A 27,758-nucleotide genomic window follows, 5' to 3' on the forward strand; every position below is an offset into this window, starting at 1 on the left:
ACACAAACAGAACACAATAGTCAAGGTTGGAATAGAATAGTTAAATACTGAAGAGATGATCACTGTATTCTTTGGCTCAAAAGCTTAGAGAAGATGTAACACTAAATGCAGTTTTTTTTCTAACACAAATTCATATCAAATCCAAATAGTTGTCCATATAAGAAAGTCATTTAGCTTTTGTCGTCAGTGATTGTTCTTCGTCCATTTATGTTCCTCTTCAAAATTGTCTTCTGCACTTTTCCAAAATGAATGTTTTTTTTTGGAGGAGAAGAGCAAAAACACTAACCTTAAAGAGAACAAAATCTCTCCAGGAAATACTGACATCTTGAGAAAGCTCAGTGCCTTCCCACAAAAGTCAAACCAAATTCTCATTCGGCACACTTAGTGCATGTGTCCATCCGTACTTACGAGACTCAAATTTGTCCCTCTCCCAGTGACCAGCACTTGGGCTTTGAGAACTCTTTTGTGCCCGTGGTTCCCCACAGACCCAACTTCATTGTATGTCCTCCAAGTCTATGAGATTTGTAGTCTCACTGTAACAGCAGCAATAATAAGACTGGGACAAACAATGACAGGATGGAGAAGGACGCCTTTGACACCGACGAATTTGTCCGCACACTTTTCTGGACCTCTGGCAGGATTACCACTGGGTCATCTGTATGGTGAAATTATAGAATATATATATTAGTCCATGTTAACTCATCCTTAACTTCAAGGGCCGGTTTCCCGGACACAGATTAATCCTAGTCCTGGATTAAAAAAGCATCAATGAAGAATCTCCATTGGCATATACAATGCATTTGGAAAGTATTCAGACCCTTCGACTTTTTCCACATTTTGTTACGTTACAGCCTTATTCAAACATGTATTAAATGGTCCCTCCCCCATCACGTCTTTCAAACCGGCCCTAAACGTTCAGTCCTAGGATCAAGTACAACTGGCCCATAGAGAATACAACTGGCCCAATGGTTTGTTCATTAACATACCTGCAGGCAGCCTGTTGGAGGGGTTGTGTGCTCCACCCTCAGCTCCAGGTACAGCTGCAGCTCCTCCAGTTGCAACCCTGGCCTCTTGAGAACCTGGATGAGAAAAATAACAATCAATTCCTCTGCCATACTGCAGCCTGGAGCTAAAATCATCATCATCATTGTCAGACAAAGGTTACATTCCAAATGGCACCCTATTCCCTATATAGTGCACTACTTTTGACCACCCAACCACTTGGGCAGTGAAACTTACCATCAGTAGCTACGACATCTACCCTGAGCCTGAGGCACTCCTGTCCGTGGTGGTGCAGAGGTTTGGCTGGAGAGGGGAAGGGACAAAGACGAGCGTTAATTACAGAAAAGCAAATGCACTTATCCTCCTGTGTCACCTTAATCTACCTCCACAGACAGACAGACGCACGCACACACACACGACCTGCAGCCATCTGTGAACAGGGGGAGGGTGTCCCGTCCTATCGCTCATCTAATTACAACACACTCAGGGTCACAGCATCGCCTCTCTGGGTGATTGGGCCACCAGCTATCTGCTAGCTACCATGTGAGCGCTGATGCACAACATAGCATGCCAACAACACAACGTAGCATGCCAACATTCACTGAATGTTAACATACGCCTTCAAGGTGACGACTTGTTTGTCTGGGTGCTTTACTAAGGGTCATACACATCTAGGTCTTCGGCAGTGCTTTTCCCCTCACATTTTTTCCTTACTTAAAAGGAACATTTCACCTCACTCGCATTTTGACACGACTACTTTTGAGGTCTGAAAACGTCAAACAAACGTTGACTTTCGGGTTCTCTTACAAATTTACTTACATGGATAAAAAAAATAGCTAGACACTTACAGATATAGTAGTAGCTCTCTCCCTGGCGGAACTCCTTTCCCAGGGTGAAGGGGGTGAAACGCTGGAACTTCTCGGAGAACTTCTCAGCAGCGTGGGGGGCGAAGGGGTGGCCGCACTCCCAACGCATCTGGTCGTAGGACTGAGGCTTGCAAGTGTCGTAGTCCTCCCGCTCCACCATGTAGAGCACGTAGCGCTCAGCATCCTGCGATGCCACCTCGCCCAGCGGGTAGTGGGGGCACACGATGTCCAGGTAGTCATTCAGACGCACCTCCACCGCATAGCTGTCCCTTAGGAACCTGAGGACGAAGATCAAAGGGGGAAGGAGGGGGTTAGTCGAGTCACAAGTGTCATAGCGATTAATAAGTATGGCGATGGCTTCAGGGCGGCAAAGAAAATACAATACAATTTTGAAGTATGTATCGGCCGGTTGCGTGTGCCACGTATTCAACAGGGGAAATCATGGAGGAGATTGAGAGGCATGAGCAGCAGGTAGGGAGAAAACACAATAAGTGGGAAAGTGAGTTGGGTGGATGTATAGAAATATGGATGATTGTGGACAGCAGTGCCGTCTGTGCTGGGAGCTAGTCCTGAGTGCACATTGATCCCGGCTCCCCCTGGCACCCAGCGATGTTTACAGAGAAACATTAGCAGTCATTCAGGACACCGGGCCAGGAGATGAGTATCGATACTAAACTGCAGACAGAGCTAGACACCAGGCATGCACAGACAAGGGGTGCCTAATCACAAAACACGCACCACCGCCGCCCGAAAGAGTGAGAGGCATGAATGAGGAGGCCAGGTCTCTCCTGAGCATTTACCCCTTTCATTAAGGACAGACACACACGTCTGGTCCCTGTCTGTTTCTGTCTCCAGCCACACTCCCCCTCTCATTACAGCTACACACACAGGGAGCAGATACAGTCAGACTATCTGCCTGCCTCTCCTCCCTCCAGTCCTCTAAGCTTTTTACACCAGCAGTCCTTGGGCGGATTTACATTTGTCAAATATGTCTAGTGAGATCAACAGTATCTCTTCAACATCAGATTTGCAACTTCTCGGTTTACACTAGCCTTGGGATGTGATTCCTGCTTCATGTGTGAGTGCAGCTTTTAGCATACTGTAAATGCCATTGTCTACATACTAACAAAATAAGGATAGCAATTCAAACTATACAGGAGCTTCATCTAAACCATATTGCACATACATTTGCAAACTTGATTAATGCAATGATACACAAATGTGTGGATATTTTTTAAAGCCATACATTTTCTATGTGGCTAACAGAGCAAAAATGTTGTCTACGGGTATTAAGGTAATTATTTAGGGGACATGTGTTGTGAGAGAGGTTGTCTTACACTGTTCCACTCAGATGGGTTATGTCTTCCAAACTACTTTCTCTTAAAGAGAGATTTCAATCTACAGTTGAAGTCGGAAGTTTACATAAACCGAGTTTAAATGTATTTGGCTAAGGTGTTTAAAAATTCCTGACATTTAATCCTAGTAAAATTCCCTTAGGATCACCAGTTTATTTTAAGAATGTGAAATTTCAGAATAATAGTAGCGAGAATGATTTCAGCTTTTATTTCTTTCATCACATTCCCAGTGGGTAAAACATTTACATACACTCAATTAATATTTTACATTTTTTTCACATTGGGTCAAACGTTTCAGGTAGCCATCCACAAGCTTCCCACAATAAGTTGGGTGAACTTTGGCCCATTCCTCCTGACAGAGCTGGTGTAACTGAATCAGGTTTAGGCCTCCTTGCTCGCACACACTTTATCAGTTCTGCCCACACATTTTCTATAGGATTGAGATCAGGGCTTTGTGATGGCCACTCCAATACCTTGACTTTGTTGCCCTTAAGCCATTTTGCCACAACTTTGGAAGTATGCTTGGGGTCACTGTCCTTTTGGAAGACCCATTTGCGACCAAGCTTTAACTTCCTGACTGATGTCTTGAGATGTTGCTTCAATATATCCACAATTTTCATGCCTCATGATGCCCTCTATTTTGTGAAGTGCACCAGTCCCTCCTGCAGCAAAGCACCCCCACAACATGATGTTGCCACCCCCGTGCTTCATGGTTGGGATGGTGTTCTTCAGCTTGCAAGCCTACCCCTTTTTCCTCCAAACATAACCATGGTCATTATGGCCAAACAGGTCTATTTTTGTTTCATCAGACCAGAGGACATTTCTCCAACAAGTACAATCTTCGTCCCCATGTGCAATTGCAAACCATAGTCTGTCTTTATGGCAGTGCAATGGATTCTTCCTTGTTGAGCGGTCTTTCAGGTTATGTCGATATAGGACTCGTTTTACTGTTGATATAGATACTTTTCTACCCATTTCCTCCAGTATCTTCACAAGGTCCTTTGCTGTTGTTCTGGGATTGATTTGCACATTTCGCACCAAAGTACGTTCATCTCTAGGACACAGAACCCATCTCCTTCCTGAACGGTACGAAGGCTGCGTGGTCCCATGGTATTTATACTTACGAATTATTGTTTGTACAGATGAACGTGGTACCTTCAGGCGTTTGGAAATTGCTCCCAAGGATGAACCAGACTTGTGGAGGTTCACAATTTTTTTCTGGGGTCTTGGTTGATTTTCCCATGATGTCAAGCAAAGAGGCACGGAGTTTGAAGGTAGGCATTGAAATACATCCACAGGTACACCACCAATTAGCCTATCAGAAGCTTCGAAAGCCATGACATAACTTTCTGGAATTTACCAAGCTGTTTAAAGACACAGTCAACTTAGTGTATGTAAACTTCTGACCCGCTGGAATTGTGATAGTGAATTATACGGGAAATAAATCTGTCTGTAAACAATCGCTAGAAAAATTACTTGTGTCATGCACAAAGTAGATGTCCTAACCGACTTGCTAAAACTATAGTTTGTTAACAAGAAATTTGTGGAGTGGTTGAAAAATGAGTTAATGACTCCAACCTAAGTGTATGTAAACTTCCGACTTCATCTGTCTCTAAACTACCTCTCCCGGACCTGATTTGTGTCGTCAAGGTAGCGTAGTGTAGAGGCCCCTAGTTCCACCCAGTAAAAAATAAATAATCACCTACACTCCCACCCTCCTCTTTCTCCTTTTGCTCTCCTTCTCTACCTTTCTTTCTTCCCCGTCATTCTTTCACAGAGATATGCATTCATCCCCATCCATCACCACACACACCAAACTGGAGAGCAGTAGCTGGCTCTAGCCTCTAGCAAAACAACCACCACCCCCTCACCCAGTGTTCAGTTACTTAAGCTGTGCTTATCCATTACCAACTCCTCCTGCCTGAATCGGTCTGCATCACCAGGGTGCCCAGAGTAACGGAGAAATGGAGTAAACTCACCCAGCTTAAATGTTGTTTTCACAACACATGTGTGTCTTAGAGTTTTATTGCTTTTGCAATGAATACATGTGCAACTCTGCATTTGGGGGACTCTCACAAAGCCAGCTAGTGTGTGGTGTGTTATATCCACCCCCTATTAAGGCGGCCGCATGATTCCCAACCGAAACAGTTTGGTAGTTTGTGTATATATTATGCTGACGTTTTGTGCAGTTTTTGTTCGTTTTGGAGTTCGGTTAGGGTTTTGTCGGCTGTTTGGGCACACAACCATTTGTTTCTCAAGGGCAAGCTGAAGTTCGGAAGCTGAAATGGACACCCCTTCATCAGTGATTGGTCAACTGTCGGGTTGCCGCAAGTTTTTGCTTGTCGATTCAGCCTGAAACTCGTGTGGATTCAACACGGCGAACGACAACTTCGAGCATCATTTGACCGAGTAAGTAAAAAGTACCTTCCCCAGTACAATTCTACCTATGCATTACATAAATGCCAATTCATTCGAAAAAGTGGGGTAGGGTTTGCAACAAGTTTGTCAAAGCAAAGAAAAAGAAAAGCATGGGCCGCAGTGGAGATCCCGGTAGAAAGGCTACTCCAGAAATGTTGCTGCTGGCTTGTTCAGCACACGAAGCATGGGAAGCCAGAAAGGAACATGCCGTCTTCACCAAAGGATGGGGTGTGTTGTATTTTCTATTGTAGTCAACGAAGAGTAGTCATGTTTGGCTAACAATAGCTAGCGCAAGCTTCTTGGCTGGCTATTGGCTAGCTAGCCTAGCAGCATACTCATGCATGGAAAGAAAGACAACCAACTAAACTAAAGATCGTCACAACTTTTGATCAAACAATTTTGTCAGATAAAGAAAAACCTAAGCTACCCACATTGGTGTTACCAAAGTCAAAGTTTGGTAGCAAAGTCTGGTAAAGGGAGGAAAAAGAGCTGCAGACTCAGTCCTTGACACAAAGGCATTGTGATGCATAGAGCCACCAGCTTGTCCCAGAAGTAAAAAATTAAATAATTTCAGACTTTACTTTGATCCCCTTTCCTCTGTTCTGTCGTCTTTTTTCCTCCTCTGCTCTCCAGACACTCCTTATTTCCCCCCTCATCCCATCCGCTCCACAGGGTCCTGGCACCTATAGCTGATTTCATGGACAAACTCTGGCCAAAACTCCGGGAGGAATTTGACCACCAGCTGCATGAGTTTGTGCATGACTTCAAGAAAATGACATGGACCAAACGACTGGGACCGCAATGAAATTAACAAGTTGTTCTGTTGTTGTTCAGACAACTCAGGAGACAGACACTAGACATGTTCATTTTATTCTATCAACACTTTTTTTTGGTTTTACATGTCTGTTCATAGCAGACACGGTTGCACATCTTTCTGAATATAAATATTTCTGAAAGAGTGCAACTACACCCCGACACTTATTTTACTCCATAGGCACTTGTTTACGCGTCTGTTCTCAGCAGACAATTTTGTATTGTGGCTTAATTTCAGAAGCAAGAATAAAAAGTTTATTTGTTTGCTGAAAAAGCTCTGTATTTCTTCATGTCAATACAGAGTTACAGTTCATATAAGGAAATCAGTCAATTGAAATTAATTTATTAGGCCCTAATCTATGGATTTCACGACTGGAAATACAGATATTCGTCAGTTGGCCACAGATACTGTACATTTAAAAAAAGGTAGGGGCGTGGATCAGAAAACCAGTCAGTATCTGGTGTGACTAACATTTGCCGTGGAATGTTGTCCCACTGCTCTTCAATGGCTGTGCGAAGTTGCTGGATATTGGAGGGAACTGTAACATGCAGTCTTACACTTCGACCCAGAGCATCCCAAACATGGGTGACACGTCTGGTGAGTATGCAGGCCATGGGAGAAATGGGATATATCCAGCTTCCTGGAATTGTGTACAGATCATTGCGACATGGGGACATGCATTATCATGCTGAAACATGAGGTGATGGCGGCGAATAAATGGCACGACAACGTCTCATCACGGTCTCTGTGAATTCAAATTGCAATTGTGTTTGTTGTCCGTAGCTTATGCCTGCCCATACCATAACCCCACCATGGGGCATGCTGTTCACAACATTGACATCAGCAAACCGTTCGCCCACACACGACACCATGTGGTCTGCGGTTGTGAGGCCAGTTGGACGTACTGCCAAATTTTCTAAAATGACATTGAAGGCGACTTATGGTAGAGAAATTAACATTCAATACTCTGGCAACAGCTCTGGGACAATCCTGGAGTCAGCATGCCAATTGCATGCTCCCTCAATAGTTTAGACATCTGTGGTGTTGTGTGACACAACTGCATATTTTAGAGTGGCCTTTTATTGTCCCCCAGCACAAGGTGCACTTCTGTAATAGTCATGCTGTTTAATCAGCTCCTTGATATGCCACACCCGTCAGGTGGATGGATTATCTTGGCAACGGAGAAATGCTCACTAACAGGGATGTAAGCTTTAAGCTTTTTGTGCTTATGGAATATTTCTGGAATCTTTTATTTCAGCTCATGTAACATGGGTCCAACACTTTACATGTTGCGTTTATATTTTTCAGTGTAAATGACTGCACACAGACGTCCCAGAATCAAGTTTCATTTTATTAAAAAGATTAGAACTCTACTGGTTCACAGTGTGTGCGCGTCCATCAAGAATCCTCCTTCTTGCAGCCATGATGCCGAATGCAATTTCTGACTCTCCGACAACAAGAGTGGTGCTAGTTTCAGGTACACCCAGGTTTTTTGAGATAACTCTCACGGGAGTCTAACAAGATAAATGTCAGATATATGAATTTAGTAAACAAAAACAAAGTTTCAGGAACCATATTCCAAAAGCCTTGATAAAATGGCACTTTCATATAGAGGTGCATACATGTATGCAGTAACAAGGGAAATTAGAAACAGAAAGTGAAATTGATTCCAACATTCTATTATCAACATACCTGGATAAGGGCGCATGAGGTTCTCATTGTAGGGGGAAAGGCGCATGTCCCATGAAAACATGAGGACGTTGTGGTACCTGGCAGGACAGCTGGCGGTGGTAAATCGAGGGTCTTCTGCAGCAGTTTGGACCCAAAAGAACTCCTGAAACACTTCACCCTAGCTCTTTCGGCCATATGCCCCTACATCCACCATTGTGAACCTGTAGCGGGCATCTTCTGTCTCCATATCTCGCCTATTATGGGTGTTACTAGGCACATCAAATCTAGTAGATCCCAGGCAATTAAAAAAATGCATTTCTCGCCAGTCAAGTGTCTCTCTATATACACAATTTTATTCTCCTGCGTGTGTATTCCTTGTTTAGGTGTGTCGTTTCTTCCTTGTTTGGCTGTAGATGGCCCATTACCAGCTCATCCGCCTCTAATGTCCTGGGGTAATATTGCCGCTTTCCTCTTCATTTTTTCAAGTGAATATCTTTTCAGGGAGCATGGGATCATACTCGTTCAGTTTGGCTAGTCAAAGTCGAACTGAAGCATGCTGACGCCTTTGCACCACACAGCTCTGTGAGAGATGGGTTGCTCCATAGTCCTGGGTTGGGTATTTGCACATCTGCCAATGAAAACTCCACATTGGAGCCATTTTGGCTCTTGGGTATCTGTTTTTTGTTGTTGAGAATTCCAGCGTCACCCCATGAAAGCAATGAACACAAGAAGTGACATTGGGGATGTGTTCCGGGGGGGGGGGGGGGGTGTGACAAGGTCCATATGTGTGAGTAACGATCAAAGTGCACAAGCGGAGAGAGGCCCTTGTCGCTCATTAGCTGGTGTTTGTTACCGGTGGACCCCCTGGTTAAAGGACAGACGCTGTGGCTCCAAACTCCTAGTGCCCACTACCCTTCCCCCACCCCTCCAGCACAACCCCCTCTGCCTCCCCGCTTCATTGCTTTCCCTCAATGCAGATGATCAGATTAACAGCACCGTGGCAAGAGTAGTGTTGGGGCCGGTAAAAAGAGCAACCGTTTCGCTCTGTATACTAATTAAGCGAGTCAACATCCATCTAACTGCAGTGGCATATTAAGCAAACACGGGACCAGTAATTATTATTCCACTGACTGTGTGCTAGGACAGCTTAGTGCTTATCTACAGTTTGCCTAGCTGCCACACACTGTTTACAAGTTCCACTGTAGAGTGGACATTTTGCCTGACACTCACAATCCCAGCTAAATCGATAATACTATTGAGCAAACATGTTCGTATGCTGCGTTTGACCTAGTATCCTCCTCAAACAGTAACCACACGACCGAGCACGCACGCACGCTCGCTCTCCCCCTGATTTAAAAGTTGTTTGTGGTATGGTTCCAAAGTATTCATCAAAGGGGGGTGTCAAAGGGCAGTGCAATTAAAACAAAAAAAGGGACCCTCAGGCTGAGAGTGAGGGAGCCATGTGAATGAGAGGGTCAGGGGCCTCTAGCTGCGAATGACTTTTCCTCTGTGGTAAACTTTGTGTGTGTGAGTATTGCAGTTGCTTCATCAATGTCACCGTTTCATACAATGGTACTATTCGCACCATCTGATGGAATATCTTACTAACCCAAATGAACAGGCGGCTGAATACACACCCATGAGGGTCCCCTTTATTAATTGTAAATAGTTAATTTATCCCGGGGGCTTTTGCAGCACGACTGATTAAAGGCACTTCAAAGAATGCCTGATTGAAAAGTTTTTAACAATGTCAAACGTTGTCACCATCACTCTGGCAGACTCTGAACAGCTTCTCTTGATTTCAGACTCCATGTTGAAAATGGCACCTGAATTGCTTCTCACTATGGTTAGAGCTCATTTATGCCCTCTGTTGTTCCTCGGATGCTCAGTTTTAATGACAGCAACATTTACAGACGGGAGGGGTGACTGCATTCTCTGCTTATGGAGGATTTGTGGAACGATGACAGATATGCAACTACGATTGTGTGTGTGTGTGTGTGTGTGTGTGTGTGTGTGTGTGTGTGTGTGTGTGTGTGTGTGTGTGTGTGTGTGTGTGCGCGCGCGTGTATATTAGGTTTACTGAGGAATCTGTGTGTGTGTGTGTGTGAGATAAGGGGGATAATGAATGACGACGATAAACAGCCAGCGAACGTCAAGTGGTTTTGTGTCTGTGTTTCTGTGTATTGTGTCTAGTGCAAAATAGACTCCAGACTGTTTCAACCTCTCCTCGTCTCGAGTGAATTCTTGATTTATTAGAGCCTCTTCATGGGCAGGAGCCTGATCTATCTACTTTAATCTCTGGCCAGTGTTTAGCTTTTTTCTTCACCTCTACCCCCTCCCTCCATCTCCTTCTCTCATCTCTGCACTCTATTGCCCTGTGGAATGTTGGACATCTGAGGGGAGGAGGGCTCACTCGGGATCAAAGGTCGGACAATCGCAAAGTCGGCACCAGAGGGTCCTTGGACACACACACACACGGTCAGCAAGTAATGTGCTGCTCCCATGCATTTAAAAGCCCTGAGATGGATGTTGTGTGGAGAATCACCTGCTTTGAGGTTCAGTTGTCTATTTAAAAGCACATGAGGTTACACCAGCTGACAAGCTCGCAACACCTGACCACTGTGAAACTCCACAGCAATTACCATCAGGGCCATAGTCTAGAGCCATCACCCATCACTCAAACCTAGAGCAATTACACTAACCTCAGAATCTTTTTTTCCCACATCGGGTCATAATGCCACACTAATACAGCCTAAGAGGTGACTGGTCGGAGTTACGGCTGAGTGGATCGGAATGCTGCAGGGGCGTCTAATCGGCTCGTCCGAGCACGGATTATCAGGTGCAGCAGCGGCTGAGTTTGGGTCCATTCAGCGGCACCAGACTCTGCCTAATACAAGGACTTAGAGCCGACACTGAGGCCCAGAGAGGGAGGACAGTAGTGGGGGAGAGTGGGGCAGGGTGGGGCCCTGGGTCCATTGTTCCCAAACAGAGAGGGGGTATTACTCTGGACTTTGGGACTTCAAAAAGGACTGAACACAGTGTGTCGTGTGTGTGTGTGTGTGTGTGTGTGTGTGTCCTGTGTATGTGTCCATAGGACCATGGAGGGAAAATGGGAAAGTGAGGAGTGTTAAAGAAGAGAGATTAAAGACATGGGTTACAGGGCTGGCATTTCTTTCTGAATTTATCCCCTGGAAAAAGAAAAAAACAGTTAAGATAAAAAAATATTTAAAACAAAAATGTATTGAGGAGCGTGAGAGAAGAGCCACTCTGAAATATAAGTCTGGCTGTGCTTGTGGGGCTGGTTCACATTTTTCTACACAGCTAAATTTCTCTTTCGTTTCATCTATCCATCTCTGTCAGGTCTCCCCACCCTCTCCCAGTCCATCTTGCATCACTCAATACGCCCAATAGATCCCCATTTAATTCAGACCTCTCCCCTAGCACTTACCGAACCAATCAGACCCGGCCTTGTTGGAATGCCAAATATGTGAGTTTGTGACCCACTGTTTGTATTGGCTAACACAGTTAATAGAAACAAGAATGGGCCAACTATTATCCCCTCCCACTTAACATAATATTCAGAGGCAGGTTCATACTTGGGTTGTGTTGACTTCTGTCATCAATCTCTCTCCTTTCTATATCGGCTACTTTACCTTTGTCCATTGTTCATTCTGACAGCGCCCTTGGCCAAAGACTTCAACGCCTTCCCTCCCACAAAGTAACCCCAGAAACCACCAGCAACATAAATGCCTTATTTTGGACAACCACGGGGATATGCTCTTTCTAACGGTCTAACACAGTCCCAGAGTCATTTGTACTTGTGTGAGAGCCTGACCAAAAATGTCACCACTGAAATTACATTACTCAAGACGCAATTTTTTGCAGAATTGATTTCCATAAGATAAACCTTGTTTTTAATCATTATTTCCCCAATCCTCAGAGTATAATAGTCTGAGCATTCACCATTGTTTGCCTCCCTGTGGCTTTGAAACTGTACAAGGAGGTTTGGCTGAGATAATCATTACACATCTTGACCTCCAGGGGGCACCAGTAACTGGAGCTGTGTGTATGTATGTGTGAGACCCATACCGTAGATCAGCGTTACTCACTATTTTTTGTAAGAGGGCCACTTTGGGTTGAGACAATCATTCAGAGGGCCGCACAGATCTTTACATTTGTTGGACTTTTTCTTCCAATATTATCAATTATCAATTGAACAAATTCAGAGCAAGAGAGCACATGCAATTGATTTGATGTACAGCACATCAAATATATACATACACACACACACACACACACACACACACACACATCAAATAGGCTACATCACATGTATAAAGACCCATATTAATGGTTACCTCAGTAGTTGGATGAGTGAAAATGTCCCCTCTGCTCCTTGACTGAATTCATTCTAAATGTATAGTGTTGTTGCTATCCTTGTGAGGCAATCCAGGTGTGCATTGGTCAGTCTCTGTTTTTGTTTCACAATGTTCATTGTTGAAAATGTTGCTTCACATGATTAAGTGCCGATATACAATGGTCACCTCTTTGCACACATTGCTTCAGAAGTGGATACACCGTGTCTGACACAAGGCTCCAGAAATGGGTAACACCTGATCTTAATTCACATTGCAATGAACTGATATCCTTGAATCTTGACTCAAACTCCCTTGGAGCTGGAGATTCACCGTGTTCAGGTGGCAGGTGATGTCATTTTAAAAAGCCAGCTTTAATATCCTCCTTCACAGATTTGGAGGGAGGAGAGAGAAATCTTTCCAAAACTCTGTCACGAGACAGCCATTGTGAAATATCAAGTCGCCATATTCTGTCTGGTATTCCTCCAGCAACTCGCAGAATTTCCGGTGATTCAGTGCCCTCGCAATAATTATTTTTATTTAACTAAGCAAGTCAGTGAAGAACAAATTCTTGTTTGTTCTTGGCAGAACAACATATTTTTACCTTGTCTGTTCGGGGATTCGATCTGTCAACCTTTCGGTTACTAGTCCAACGCTCTAACCACTGGGCTACCTGTCGCTCATAAAAATGTTCACCACACACACAGTGAGTCTTATGATTTTCCCATGATGTCAAGCAAAGAGGCACTGAGTTTGAAGGTAGGCCTTATAATACATCCACAGGTACACCTCCAATTGACTCAAATGATGTAAATTAGGGTATCAGAAGCTTCTAAAGCCATGACATCATTTTCTGGATTTGTCCAAGCTGTTTAAAGACACAGTCAACTTAGTGTATGTAAACTTCTGACCCACTGGAATTGTGATACAGTGAATTATAAGTGAAATAATCGGTCTGTAAACAATTGTTGGAAAAATTACTTGGGTCATGCACAAAGTAGATGTCCTAACCGACTTGTCAAAACTAGTTTGTTAACAAGGAATTTGTGGAGTGGTTGAAAAACGAGGTTTAATGACTCCAACATAAGTGTATGTAAACTTCCGACTTCAACTGTGTGTGTGATATATATATATATATATATATATATATATATATATATATATATATATTCAATCAAGTGTTTCGGGCCTGCATTACACATTGAATTGAAATTGTATCATTGTTATGTACAATGAATGGAAAATATGAAAAATCACTGCAAGCCGCAAATTAAAGGGCTTTGGCCTGTGGGCCGCGCAATGAGTACCACTACTGTAGATTAACGACCATATGCATGCAATCGCTGTGGGAACAAGTTACCACCAGAGTCCAGCCATTTCAACAACAGGACAAACATCAAAACGACCCTTATTTACAGAACACACATAATGGCTCATTTTCAGAGACAATCGACCCCATACACACTCTCCTACACACTTCATTACAAATGCATGGATACGTGCAAAGACAAAGACTATGTAGTTGGACAAGTCTGGACACACACAATTCCATGTTTATCATATTCCTACGCCTGTTTACCAGGAAAGTCTTTCATACACAGTATTTGGGGTTGAGAGGTTGTAAAACATTGAGGAGGAGGTGGAGGAAGAGGAAGTCTGGTGCATAGATAAGGAAGAGGCAGAGACAGGGGCAGAAAAACACCCATGGGGTTGATTGAGGTGAAAATGATCAGAAGGAAAATCTTGGAGACAGTGGAACACACACAATCAACCAATCACTATTCATCCAATTACTCTCACTGGCAGGAAACGCGTTGTGTTAATTTTGATAAAAATGTTCTCAGGATCATTTCATCAACCCCCTTAAGTAATAAGTACAGGGTTTGGTGATTGCGTGTGCCAGTGTGTGAGAACGGTATTGTTTATTGTGTCGGCAGGATATGCCATTTCCCGGGAAAAGACTAGGCCAGGAAGCTCACATTCGTAGGGAAACACGCACATACACGCTCTTGTAACACTGCCTCTGAAAACCTTTGGCCTGAATCACTATCTTACTTTACTCAAAACTTAGCAACCTTCCTTCTCCCACCCAGACATACAGGACATTGGCTTTGTCATTATGGTCGTCAAGGTAGTTAGTCTGCTTAACCGATGATTGTCAACTATAATACTGCCGCTTGGGTGATACTGTATAAACAGTAGTATTTCAAAATACTAATGTATGATTTTCAAAACAGCCATTGTTTTGCGTGTATACAGTACCAGTCAAAAGTTTGGACACACCGACTCATTCAAGGGTTCTTTATATTGTAGAATAATAGTGAAGACATCAACCCTATGAAATAACACATATGGAATCATGTAGTAACCAAAAAAAGTGTTAAACAAATCAAAATATATTTTAGATTCTTCAAAGTAACCACCCTTTGCCTTGATGACAGCTTTGCATACTCTTTGCGTTCTCTCAACCAGCATCAGCTGGAATGCTTTACCAACAGTCTTGAAAGTGTTCCCACATATGCTGAGCACTTGTTGGCTGATTTTACTTCACTCTGCGGTCCAACTCATCCCAAAACCATCTCAATTGGGTTGAGGTCAGGTGATCTGATGCAGCACTCCACCACTCTCTCCTTCTTGGTCAAATTGCCCTGTGTTGAGTCATTGTCCTGTTGAAAAACAAATGATAGTGGGACTAAGCCCAAACCAGATGGGATGGTGTATCGCTGCAGAATGCTGTGGTACCCATGCTGGTTAAGTGTGCCTTGAATTCTAAATAAATCACTGACAATGTCACCAGCAAAGCACCCCCACACCTCCTCCATGCTTCACGGAGGGAACCACACATGCAGAGATCCGTTCACATACTCTGCTCCTCACAAAGACAAAGCAGTTGGAACCAAAAATCTCTAATTTGGACTCAGCCCAAAAGGACAGATTAACACCAGTCTAATGTCCATTGGCCCAAGCAAGTCTCTTCTTCTAATTGGTGTCCTTTAGTATTGGTTTCTTTGCAGCAATTCAACCATGAATGCCTGATTCATGTAGTCTCCTCTGAACAGTTGATGTTGAGATGTGTCTGTTACTTGAACTCTATGAAGCATTTATTTGGGCTGCAATATGAGGTGCAGTTAACTCTAATGAACTTATCCTCTGCGGCAGAGGTAACAGAGTTTCCTTTCCCGTGGCGGTCCTCATGAGAGCCAGTTTATAATAGCACTCAGGGTTTTTGCGACTGCACTTGAAACAAGTTCTTGAAATTTTCAGTATTGACTGACCTTCATGTCTTAAAGTAATGATGGACTGTCATTTCTCTTTGCTTATTTGAGCTATTCTTGCCATAATATGGACTTGGTCTTTTACCAAATTGGGCTATCTTCTGTATACTACCCGTACCTTGACACAAAACAACTAATTAGCTCAAACACATTGAGGAAAGAAATTCCACCAATGAACTTAACAAGGTACACCCGTTAATTTAAATGTATTCAAGGTGACTACCTCATGAAGCTGGTTGAACTAATGCCAAGAGTGTGCAAAGCTGTCATCAACGCAAAGGGTGGCTACTTTGAAGAATCTCAAATCTATTTTGATTTGTTTAACAGTATTTGGTTACTACATGATTACATATGCGTCATTTCATAGTTTTGATGTCTTCACTATTATTCTACAATGTAGAAAATAGTACAAATGTCTGCTGTAACCAGCAGAGACATTACATCCCCTCCTGGATCAAGAGCCTTTGTTGCCTAAATTGCATTGAGTTTATTTTATATATATATATATATATATATATATATATATATATATATATATATATATATATATATTATTATTTTAAATAGCGCCCCACTCGATAATACCATATACCCCTGTATTGTACAGAAACATTATGACAACATCTGGATACCGCCCAACCCTAACACACCCTTCTCACACGCCAATGATCATTGACCTACAGTTGAAGTCGGAGGTTTACATACAACTTAGCCAAATACATTTAAAACAGTTTCACAATTCCTGATATTTAATCCTAGTAAAAAATTGCCTGTCTTAAGATCACTACTTTATTTTAAGAATGTGAAAAGTCAGAACAATAGTGGAGAGAATTATTTATTTCAGCTTTTATTTCTTTCATCACATTCCCAGTGGGTCAGAAGATTACATACATTCAATTAGTATTTGGTAGAATTGCCTTTAAAAATGGTTAAACTTGGTTCAAACGTTTCAGGTAGCCATCCACAAGCTTCCCATAATAAGACGGGTGAATTTTGGCCCATTCCTCCTGACAGAGCTGGTGTAACTGAGTCAGGTTTCTAGGCCTCCTTGCTCAGACATGCTTTTTCAGTTCTGCCCACAAATGTTCTATAGGATTGAGGTCAGGGCTTTGTGATGGCCACTCCAATACTTTGAATTTGTTGTCCTTAAGCCAATTTGCCACAACTTTGGAAGTATGCTTGGGGTCATTGTCCATTTGGAAGACCCATTTGCGACCAAGCTTTAACTTCCCGACTGATGTCTTGAGATGTTGCTTCAATATATCCACATCATTTTCCTTCCTCAAGATGCCATCTATTTTGTGAAGTGCACCAGTCTCTCCTGCAGCAAAGCACTCCCACAACATGATGCTGCCACCCCCGTGCTTCACGGTTGGGATGGTGTTCTTCGGCTTGCAAGCCTCCCCCTTTTTCCTCCAAACATAACGGTGGTCATTATGGCCAAACAGTTCTATTTTTGTTTCGTCAGACCAGAGGACATTTCTCCAAAAAGTATGATCTTTGTCCCCATGTGCAATTGCAAACAGTAGTTTGGCTTTTTTATGGCGGTTTTGGAGGAGTGGCTTCTTCCTTGCTGAGCAGACTTTCAGATTATGTCGATAGACTCGTTTTACTGTGGATATAGATACTTTTGTACCGGTTTCATCCAGCATCTTCTCAAGGTCCTTTGCTGTTGTTCTGGGATTGATTTGCACATTTCACACCAAAGTACGGTCATTTCTAGGAGACAAAACGTGTCTCCTTCCTGAGTGGTATGATGCCTACGTGGTCCCATGGTGTTTATACTTGTGTACTATTATTTGTTCAGAAGAATGTGGTACCTTCAGGCGTTTGGAAATTGCTCCCAAGGATGAACCAGACTTGTAGAGGTCAAGCAAAGAAGCACTGAGTTTGAAGACAGGCCTTGAAATACATCCACAGGCACACCTCCAATTGACTCAAATGATGTCAATTAGCCTATCAGAAGCTTCTAAAGCCATGCCATAATTTTCTGGAATTTTCCAAGCAGTTTAAAGGCAACTTAGTGTATGTAAACTTCTGACCCACTGGAATTTTGATAGTGAATTATAAGTGAAATAATCTGTCTTAACAATTGCTGGAAGAATTACTTGTGTCATGCACAAAGTAGAGGTCCTAACCGACGTGCCAAAACTATAGATTGCGAACAAGAAATTTGTGGAGTGGTTGCAAAAACGAGTTTTAATGACTGCAACCTAAGTGTGTCAACTTCTGACTTCAACGGTTTATAGTTTGTGTGTATTGATATGCAGGCTGCGTGTGCCTTTTGTAAAAATAATAATAAAAACATATATATTTTTTTAAAGTATGTCGTTCTGCCCTTGAGTGGTTTGTCTATTAATGTTCTGTATTATGTCATGTTTCATGTTGTGTGGACCCCAGGAAGAGTAACTGCTGCTTTTGCGACAGATAATGGGGACCCTAATAAAATCAAATAAAAATCAAATTGAGGCCATCACATCAGACTACTGGTAGTCCTCAATCTCAGCGTGTTCTCTGATTCCAATTCACTAGACAGAGATTAGGGAGCAGTTTATGGGATTTGGGGGAGGTAGAGAAACAGAGAATGAGTGGGGCGTGGAAGAGTCATTCACAGATATTACTAGAAAGGGGGTGAAAAAGGAAATATGAGATTAGCGAGAAGAGGAAAAACTGCCACTTTTTGCAGAAAATAGGAGATGAGGGAGATACAATTTAGATTGCTTAGACAATGTAGAAATCCCTTCTCACACACCACCTACTTATACCAGAAGACGTGGCTATCCAACCCTCTACACACACACACACACCTTTGTTATTCTCAATTTTACTCCTTTCAGTGGCAGAGCAGAGTTCTCAGACTGGTTCGACCACTTCCACTGCCTCGTGAAAAAAAAACAAGAAGAGAAAAGCATACAGAGTGAGCCAACAACTGAAAGAGGGGTCAAAATTGCTTGAGGTCATTGAATAAGCCATGGCGGCTGGAAGGAGAGGTGGGTAGGGGTTTGCTTGAGGGAAAGGTAAAGCCGGGAGAAAGAGAAAAAGATGGCAAAGTGCCTAGTGACGAATAGCTAAGGGCGCCAAATTTTTTTATATATTTTTTTTATCCACACCTCTTACCATTCTTTTCTCCTTCCTCCCTTTAGAGAGGGAGACTAGGAGGTGAGGAAATAATGGACTGGGGGCAGCATGTAAAGTTGAGATAAAAAGGTGGAGAGGGAGCAGATAGAGAACCAGAGACATGATGAAGAATGAATCTCTCCGAGGCAGTTCCCTCTTCACACGGGTTTGGGAGGCCTGAGCGGCAGACAGCATTCAAAGGCCACCTCAGTGACAGAATGACTGACAGACTGATAGAGGCAATGGCACTTCATCACCGTGTGCACTCTGTGCACTCTGACCCCCAATCAGTCACACCAGTTACTATTCTCTTCTGTGGCACTCCGTGAAGAGAATACCCCCAATTTGTATAGGAAGCACTACAAAAACCTCCAAATTGGCTGGATAAAACTTGCAAAAATCACTTATATGGGTGAAACTTATTAATTAACTTAATTAAATTAACTTACTAATTCAAGGCAAATGCACCGTAAAGGTCACTTATTTTGATGAAATACACTATAGAGCGATAAGCCTGTTGAGTGAAAATATCGTAAAGCTTATTGAGGTAAAAAAAAAAAATATCTATACATTAGCAAAGAAGATTAAACCCCCAAAAAGATCAAATGTGCAGCGAGAAAAAGGGACAGTTGGAATTATGTGATAAGAAAAAAAGCCATTAAGATGGAAAATAGGCAAATAAAAATAGAAAAAAAATCAAAGTAAGGAGTAAGGAAAGCGTTAACATTGAACATGTTGAACTTTCTGCCACAACCAGCTTGAAACAAGGAACAGAGCCAAAATGAGCGAGGGGGCGGTGGAGAGAGGAAGAAACAGGTACGGGGAGGAGGAGGGAGGTTTACTCATGCTCTGTCAGGAAAAAAATAATGGGTAAAAGAGAGAGAAAGAGCAAGCTGAATGAGTAGGCTACAGTATTACTTTACTTTTGGGTTATGAATGTTAACATCAAATCACAGCAATGCAGTGCAGTGTGCCCGTTGCCCAGCAGTGTGTGAGGATGAACGTCTGGGTTCATGTGTGTGTGAGCGAGCAAGTCAGTGATTTAGGAGCTGGTGCTTTAACACACTGCTTCCCCCATTGGACACACCTTTCACACAGACACACACCGAGCAAAGCATACTGATATATCAACTTCTGGGAACCAGTGTCAATGATAAAGCCCTTCTTGACCTATGATGCAAGCTTGCAGATTGACACATGTAGGCACACGGCTCTAAATTAGAGAATGTTAAAGAATGTTAGGAGAACACCCCCCAAAAATAATTCATTGATTGAAATACAGCCTATATTGAGCCTACGTTGCACCCTAGAAACAAATATGTAACACTGTAAATATATTAGATTATTATAAAAGCTAAAATGTTGATATGAAAGTTGTGGAACATTAGGATCCTACATTGTGTAAAAGCACACATTTCTTATTTAGATGCATTACATTTAAAAGTGTACACGGTCTCTTTAAAAAGAAAAGTCATGTTTGTGTTGACTGTCATTCATGTATCACCATGCTCATTGATTTTCTGAAGAAGCCATCACTTTTCCTTTCTTTCTGTGGCCCCAAATGTTTAGATATAGTGGTAAAGTTACCAGGTTGTTAGCTAGCCAGCCAATGAGGTAACATTTAAAACCTGTTGGGGATGCTGCGAATTTTCGCAGCTTTTTGTAAAAAAAAATCGCACAACATTTCAACATCCTGCTACTCATGCCAGGAATATAGTATATGCATATGATTAGTATGTGTGGATAGAAAACACTCTGAAGTCTCTAAAACTGGTTAAATCATGTCTGTGGCTATAACAGAACGTGTTTAGGAGTAAAAATCCCAAGGAAAACTGTTCACAAAAAACACACAAAAAATATCCATCCGCCAGTCAATGTATTGTCTACGGCAAGGCATAATAGATAGAGTCCCGTTTACAATGCCTACAGCTTCCACACGATGTCGCCAGTACTGGCATTTCATTGGTAGTTTATCCTTGGTGTGATGACGAATAGGCACTTCCTGTCTTGGGGTACACCGAAGGAAGTTATGAAAGGGAAAATATGGACGATGATTTCAAGACTTGCAGCTATCGAATACAGATCGCCCCGTGATCAATTTGATCGATTATTAATAACTAAAGTTGGTTTACAAAAGTAGTTTGAATTGTTTTGTAAAAGTTTATAGGCAACTTTAATTTTAAAAAATGACGTTGCGTTTTGGAAAGGCGCTTTTTCCTGGATCAGACGGGCTTCATAAAATGGACATTTTGGGTATACAATGACTGATTTAAAATCGGGAAAAAGACCCAATTGAGATGTTTATGGGACATATAGGAGTGCCAACAAAGAAACTCGTCAAAGGTAATGAATGTTTTATATTTTATTTCTGCTTTTTGTGTAGCGCCGGCTACGCTAATTATTTTGTTTATGTCTCGTTCAGGTATTTGGGGGGTGCATGCTATCAGATAATAACTTCTCATGCTTTCGCCGAAAAGCATTTTACAAATCTGACATGTTGGCTAGATTCACAACGAGTGTAGCTTTAATTGAGTACCCTGCATGTGTGTTTTAATGAAAGTTTGAGTTTTATCGAGTACTACAGTTGGCGCTCTGAAATTTCCACAGATTTTGGTCCCTGTACAGGGACACAAGGCTAACGACGCACAATCTGTTTTAGAACTACCCACGATGATCCGGTATAGGAAGATAAAAATGTTGCGCTGGTAATATGGGTCAGATCTTTTGACCTGGTTGGTCTGAAAGCAAAGCCTTTTCGTTGTAGTTATGGTACAACCATGACCCTAACAAATCTGCACTCGCTTGTTTCTCTAGGGCACTCAGAAGTAACGGTACAGGGAAGCCTTATCATTACAACATGATATCTGGGAGATTTTGTTTTTATAGTCACACGGTGCTCCTAAAATAAAACTCCTGGTCGCACAGCAAAATAATTTTGTCGCATCCAACAAAATTGGTCGCACTTCAGAGCCCCGGGCGCACACACAACAACCCAGCCAGAAAGATCTCTGTTGGACTGAAACACAGCGGCAGCTCGCTCACAGGCAGAGTCAACATGCCCCAAGGCACAAACATAGTACACACCAATGCATAGTAGGGCATCTGTAACTGACACACACACACACACAGTTTATTCCGTAGGGAAGCAGACAGGGTAAATCGTTACCACCTAACTGACCAAAATGATTAGTCTTGTCAAGTAGATTAGCTATAGCTTTCTAATCAAGACCATTGATTGATCTGCCACACAAACTGGGGGAGAGGGGGAGGGCGTCGACCCAAAAAGACAGAGAGCCATGAACAAATCAACAACAGTAGGTTTATCAAGCATTGGGTTTGAGGGGGAAAAACAGATTTAGAGAAAACCAAGAAAAGGAGAATGAAAAAAAATAAACTTATTTCCCGAACTCTCCTTTATTTCTGCGAGTGTGGGATTAAGTGCAGCCAGAGGGACAGATTTAGTGCAGATATCCAGTAAAAATAGCAAGCGTGGGGATTATGCGTTTATTTTCAGAAATTATGATCATTGTTGTCACTGCATTGACGTAGCATGCTCACATCTGGGACTCGTAACTTAATTCTCTAAGATTATGACATGGATGTGTTTCTGAGAACAATGACTGCAGTGGCATGGCTTTATGAGAAATCTCTAGGGATCACAGCAAGATAAACTGAACTGAGTTTAGTATTGTGTGAATTTGAATATATATGCATGTACAGTGCCTTGCGAAAGTATTCGGCCCCCTTGAACTTTGCGACCTTTTGCCACATTTCAGGCTTCAAACATAAAGATATAAAACTGTATTTTTTTGTGAAGAATAAACAACAAGTGGGACACAATCATGAAGTGGAACGAAATGTATTGGATATTTCAAACTTTTTTAACAAATCAAAAACCGAAATATTGGGCATGCAAAATTATTCAGCCCCTTTACTTTCAGTGCAGCAAACTCTCTCCAGAAGTTCAGTGAGGATCTCTGAATGATCCAATGTTGACCTAAATGACTAATGATGATAAATACAATCCACCTGTGGGTAATCAAGTCTCTGTATAAAATGCACCTGCACTGTGATAGTCTCAGAGGTCCGTTAAAAGCGCAGAGAGCATCATGAAGAACAAGGAAAACACCAGGCAGGTCCGAGATACTGTTGTGAAGGAGTTAAAAGCCGGATTTGGATACAAAAAGATTTCCCAAGCTTTAAACATCCCAAGGAGCACTGTGCAAGCGATAATATTGAAATTGAAGGAGTATCAGACCACTGCAAATCTACCAAGACCTGGCCGTCCCTCTAAACTTTCAGCTCATACAAGGAGAAGACTGATCAGAGATGCAGCCAAGAAGCCCATGATCACTCTGGATGAACTGCAGAGATCTACAGCTGAGGTGGGAGACTCTGTCCATAGGACAACAATCAGTCATATATTGCACAAATCTGGCCTTTATGGAAGAGTGGCAAGAAGAAAGCCATTTCTTAAAGATATCCATAAAAAGTGTTGTTTAAAGTTTGCCACAAGCCACCTGGGAGACACACCAAACATGTGAAAGAAGGTGCTCTGGTCAGAAAAATTGAACTTTTTGGCAACAATGCAAAATTTTATGTTTGGCATAAAAGCAACACAGCTCATCACCCTGAACACCCTATCCCCACTGTCAAACATGGTGGTGGCAGCATCATGGTTTGGGCCTGCTTTTCTTCAGCAGGGACAGCGAAGATGGTTAAAATTGATGGGAAGATGGATGGAGCCAAATACAGGACCATTCTGGAAGAAAACCTGATGGAGTCTGCAAAAGACCTGAGACTGGGACGGAGATTTGTCTTCCAACAAGACAATGATCCAAAACATAAAGCAAAATCTACAATGGAATGGTTCAAAAATAAACATGTCCAGGTGTTAGAATGGCCAAGTCAAAGTCCAGACCTGAATCCAATCGAGAATCTGTGGAAAGAACTGAAAACTGCTGTTCACAAATGCTCTCCATCCAACCTCACTGAGCTCGAGCTGTTTTGCAAGGAGGAATGGGAAAAAATGTCAGTCTCTCGATGTGCAAAACTGATAGAGACATACCCCAAGCGACTTACAGCTGTAATCGCAGCAAAAGGTGGCGCTACAAAGTATTAACTTAAGGGGGCTGAATAATTTTGCACGCCCAATTTTTCAGTTTTTGATTTGTTAAAAAAGTTTGAAATATCCAATAAATGTCGTTCCACTTCATGATTGTGTCCCACTTGTTGTTGATTCTTCACAAAAAAAATACAGTTTTATATCTTTATGTTTGAGGCCTGAAATGTGGCAAAAGGTCGCAAAGTTCAAGGGGGCCGAATACTTTCGCAAGGCACTGTATGTGTGTGTCTACAAGACAGGACATGTTAAATAAAGGTTTTAAAAAATGTGTTTGCATTCAAGTGAGAGTGTATGCCTTGCTGTGGTTGACTGGCCGTTTGTCTTGTTTGTTTGTGTGTGATTGAGTGAGTTTGTTAGTGTATGAGTGAGTGTGCGTGTGTTTCAGTCTCACCCTCCCAACCACCATAACTCTAATTGATCTCCACTTATTTACAGTGTGCTCCAAACCCCAACAATTTGGGCTCCAATTCCCAAGCTATCCATCGCACTCCCGCAATATGACCTAGGCAGGCTTCAAGTTTACATCCTCTGTCTCTGTCATTGACCATTATTCCTCATATTTCCATCTGAAATATGAACCCTCATATGTCTCCCTGTCCTGTCCCGTCAGCCCATCATATACATCCAGTGATTTAGTGGACAGACAGACACCCGTAATGAAAATGTAAGATGGAGATATCAACGCCATCAGTGGGGATGGGTTTGCAACCGATATTTACTACCACGGTCACGTCTCTGGGTGACTGTTTTAAAGCCTTGGGTAAAGATAGGCAAAAATGTTTTTATATCTGTTGATACAAATGGAATGTGGAATTACATTTACTGTTAGTGTGGTTGGGTCTTTTAAAATAGGACATTTTATTATTATTAAATATATATTACACAAGCTTAAACTCAGTTGCTAACAGTGGTGCTAATAATAATGCAACTCCCAATTCATACCATATGTCCTTGAAAGTGGGGTAATTTAGATGGTAGCCTATCAATAAATCAGATTTATGGTATAACTATGTGTAACTACCAATTCACTGAAAGGGTAGACAGACAGATTGTGACACAGATAAATTGACCAGGTTATACAAGGAATTAAATTATTATTATTTATTTTTTTAAAGTTTCCCCTCAGGCAGTAGTGAAGCCAGTTAACAAGAAAATACTGTTACTGCCTTGCATTATCATGACAGTGGCCAGCTGCATATTCAGTAGACTCAGAATGTAAACCAATTAAAGTAGTAGGCTGCAACATAATCTATTTAAAATACCCTAACAATCACATTCATGTGGTAATTAAAAAGGTATAGGCTATAGGCTATTGCCTAGTACTGTAGCATTATTGAGCATTGACTAGTTTCCCGACAATCCTAGTCAGCAAATCATGCAAGTCACTATCACAGCTTCTGATACATTGTATTACTTTGTTGCACTTGCGAATCTGAATTGCAAATCTTTACAAATGAACAGTAATGAAATAGAATGACAAAAAAAAAAAACACGTAAGCGATCACAAATAGTTTAACTTACTTGCTGTTTGTGTTATTCCAATATATGCTGTGCCTTTCGGCAGAAGCAAACCAAGCGCCGAGACTCCCAACGAAGCACAGGCTCCAGACCAAATCCATTTTTTGAGTGAAGAGGTTGCGTTCAGAGGAAAACCGGCGAGTCTTGCAGTCAAAACAAATGTAGGAAAATATCTATGCGTTCGAGTAGGTTATTTACTCAACAAATGTACTTATGCATGCAACAGCCTCAAAACAGAAAGCAAAAATACGAAGCACTCGGCAAAATAAGACGAGCCTGTTTCAGTCAAGCACAGTCCGTAATGAATGAACAACAATTTGCTTGGTTTCTAGTTTTGTGGAACACCTACTATCGTTAAACACGCCTCATAATGAATGAGAACCAATGGGAGGACATAGCGCCTCGCCGCTCCCCCCTTCTCCCCATTTTGTTTGTCAGATGCGGGATGCACGCCCTCTGTGGTACAGGACGAGGAGGGGAATTTCTAAGTATTAGGACCTATTCTATTGACGATTTATTTTTCCAGACTTATTCGCAGAAGGATAGATATATCAATTAAGAAATAACACGATTTTCACAGAATCAAACGACCCAATTTGAGGGAAGTAAGTTGTATAATAGCTTTCCACGACAACCACTTTATAGTGGTCAGTTAATTAACAGACCTTTAGGCTATTTTACTTCCCAAATGGCACCTGATTCCCTACAAAGTGCGCTGGTCAAAAGTAGTGCACTATGTAGGGAATAGAGTGCCATTTGGGATGCAAAAAAATATTATATTATTGATTCCCGAGTGCCGCAGCGGTCTAAGGCACTGCATCTCAGTGGTGGTTTGAATCCAGGTTGTATCACATCCGGCCGTGATTTGGAGTCCCATAGAGCGGCGCACAATTGTCCCAGCGTCGGCCGGGTCATTGTAAATAAGAATTAGCTCTTAACGGACTTGCCTGGTTAAATAAAATAACATCTCATTCCTCAATTTCAGTGATTGGTTTTGTGTAGATCTGGTGACATTGCCAACATGACACAGGCCCATAGACATAACATTTAACTAGGGAGCATTTACTGTTGCAGTATTTGACATGGAACCGGAAGAAATGGCAGCAGTTTTACAGGCGCCCAACCAATTGTGCAACCAATTGTGCTATTATGTGGGTTTTGTTCACGTTATTTGTAAATTGTTTTGTACATAATGTTTCTGCAACCGTATCTTACGGCAAAAAAAAGCTGCAGGATATCAGGTAATCACAAAGATGTTTTCTTCAACAAGCAGGACGCACAAAACATTCTCCAAACACCCCACAGGGCCGACATCCCCGTTATTAGCAAGAGGAAGAGGCAGGTACAGAGGACACAGAGCCAGATGCCACGTGAGGGCCCGCAGAAGGCGAGTGTGAAAGCTGCCGTTACCGTCAATATTACTCACCAAAGTGCAATCATTGGACAATAAATTAGACGAGGTACGATCACAAATATCCTACCAACGGGACACCAAAAACTGTAATATCCTATGTTTCACGGAATCGTGGCTGAATGACAACATGGATATTCAGCTAGCGGGATATATGCTGCACCGGCAAGATAGAACATCGCACTCCGGTAAGACGGGGGGGAGGGCGGTCTGTGCATATTTGTAAACAACAGCTGGTGCACGAAATCTAAGGAAGTCTCTACATTTTGCACACCTAAAGTAGAGTATATTGTGATAAATTGCAGGCCACACTACTACTTGAGTTTTCAGCTATACTTTTCGTGGCTGTTTATTTACCACCACAGACAGATGCTGGCACTAAGACTGCATTCAGCCAGCTGTATAAGGAAATAAGCAAACAGGAAACCACTCACCCAGAGGCGTTGCTCCTAGTGGTCGGAGACTTTTAATGCAGGGAAACTTAAATCAGTTTTACCAAATTTCTATCAAAATGTTAAATGTGCAACCAGAGGAAAAAAAATTCTAGATCACCTGTACTCCACACACCGAGATGCGTACAAAGCTCTCCCTCACCCTCCATTTGGTAAATCCGACCACAACTCTATCCTCCTGATTCTTGCTTACAAGCAAAAATGAAAGCAGGAAGCACCAGGGACTCAGTCTATAAAAAAGTGGTCAGACTGGAACATGTTTCGGGATTCTTCCGATGGCATTGAGGAGTACACCACATCAGTCACTGGCTTTATCAATAAGTGCATTGAGGACGTCGTCCCCACAGTGACTGTACGTACATACCCCAACCAGAAGCCA

At 42.3% G+C, this 27,758-nt stretch overlaps 1 protein-coding gene across 1 annotated transcript; it reads right to left on the reverse strand.

The window, feature by feature from the left end:
- Nucleotides 1-25,828, reverse strand: LOC109903130 (ephrin-A1). The gene is made up of 5 exons (XM_020499756.2): nucleotides 25,520-25,828; nucleotides 1,851-2,146; nucleotides 1,240-1,305; nucleotides 987-1,079; nucleotides 1-655 (listed from the first exon to the last, which is right to left on the reverse strand). The coding sequence occupies exons 1-5, from the start codon at nucleotides 25,615-25,617 to the stop codon at nucleotides 531-533; spliced, it is 678 nt and encodes a 225-aa protein (XP_020355345.1). The 5' UTR covers nucleotides 25,618-25,828; the 3' UTR covers nucleotides 1-530.
- Nucleotides 25,829-27,758: the final 1,930 nt, after the last annotated feature.

This window comes from Oncorhynchus kisutch, linkage group LG14 (assembly GCF_002021735.2).
Source record: "Oncorhynchus kisutch isolate 150728-3 linkage group LG14, Okis_V2, whole genome shotgun sequence".
In the NCBI taxonomy this organism is placed as follows: Eukaryota; Metazoa; Chordata; class Actinopteri; order Salmoniformes; family Salmonidae; genus Oncorhynchus; species Oncorhynchus kisutch.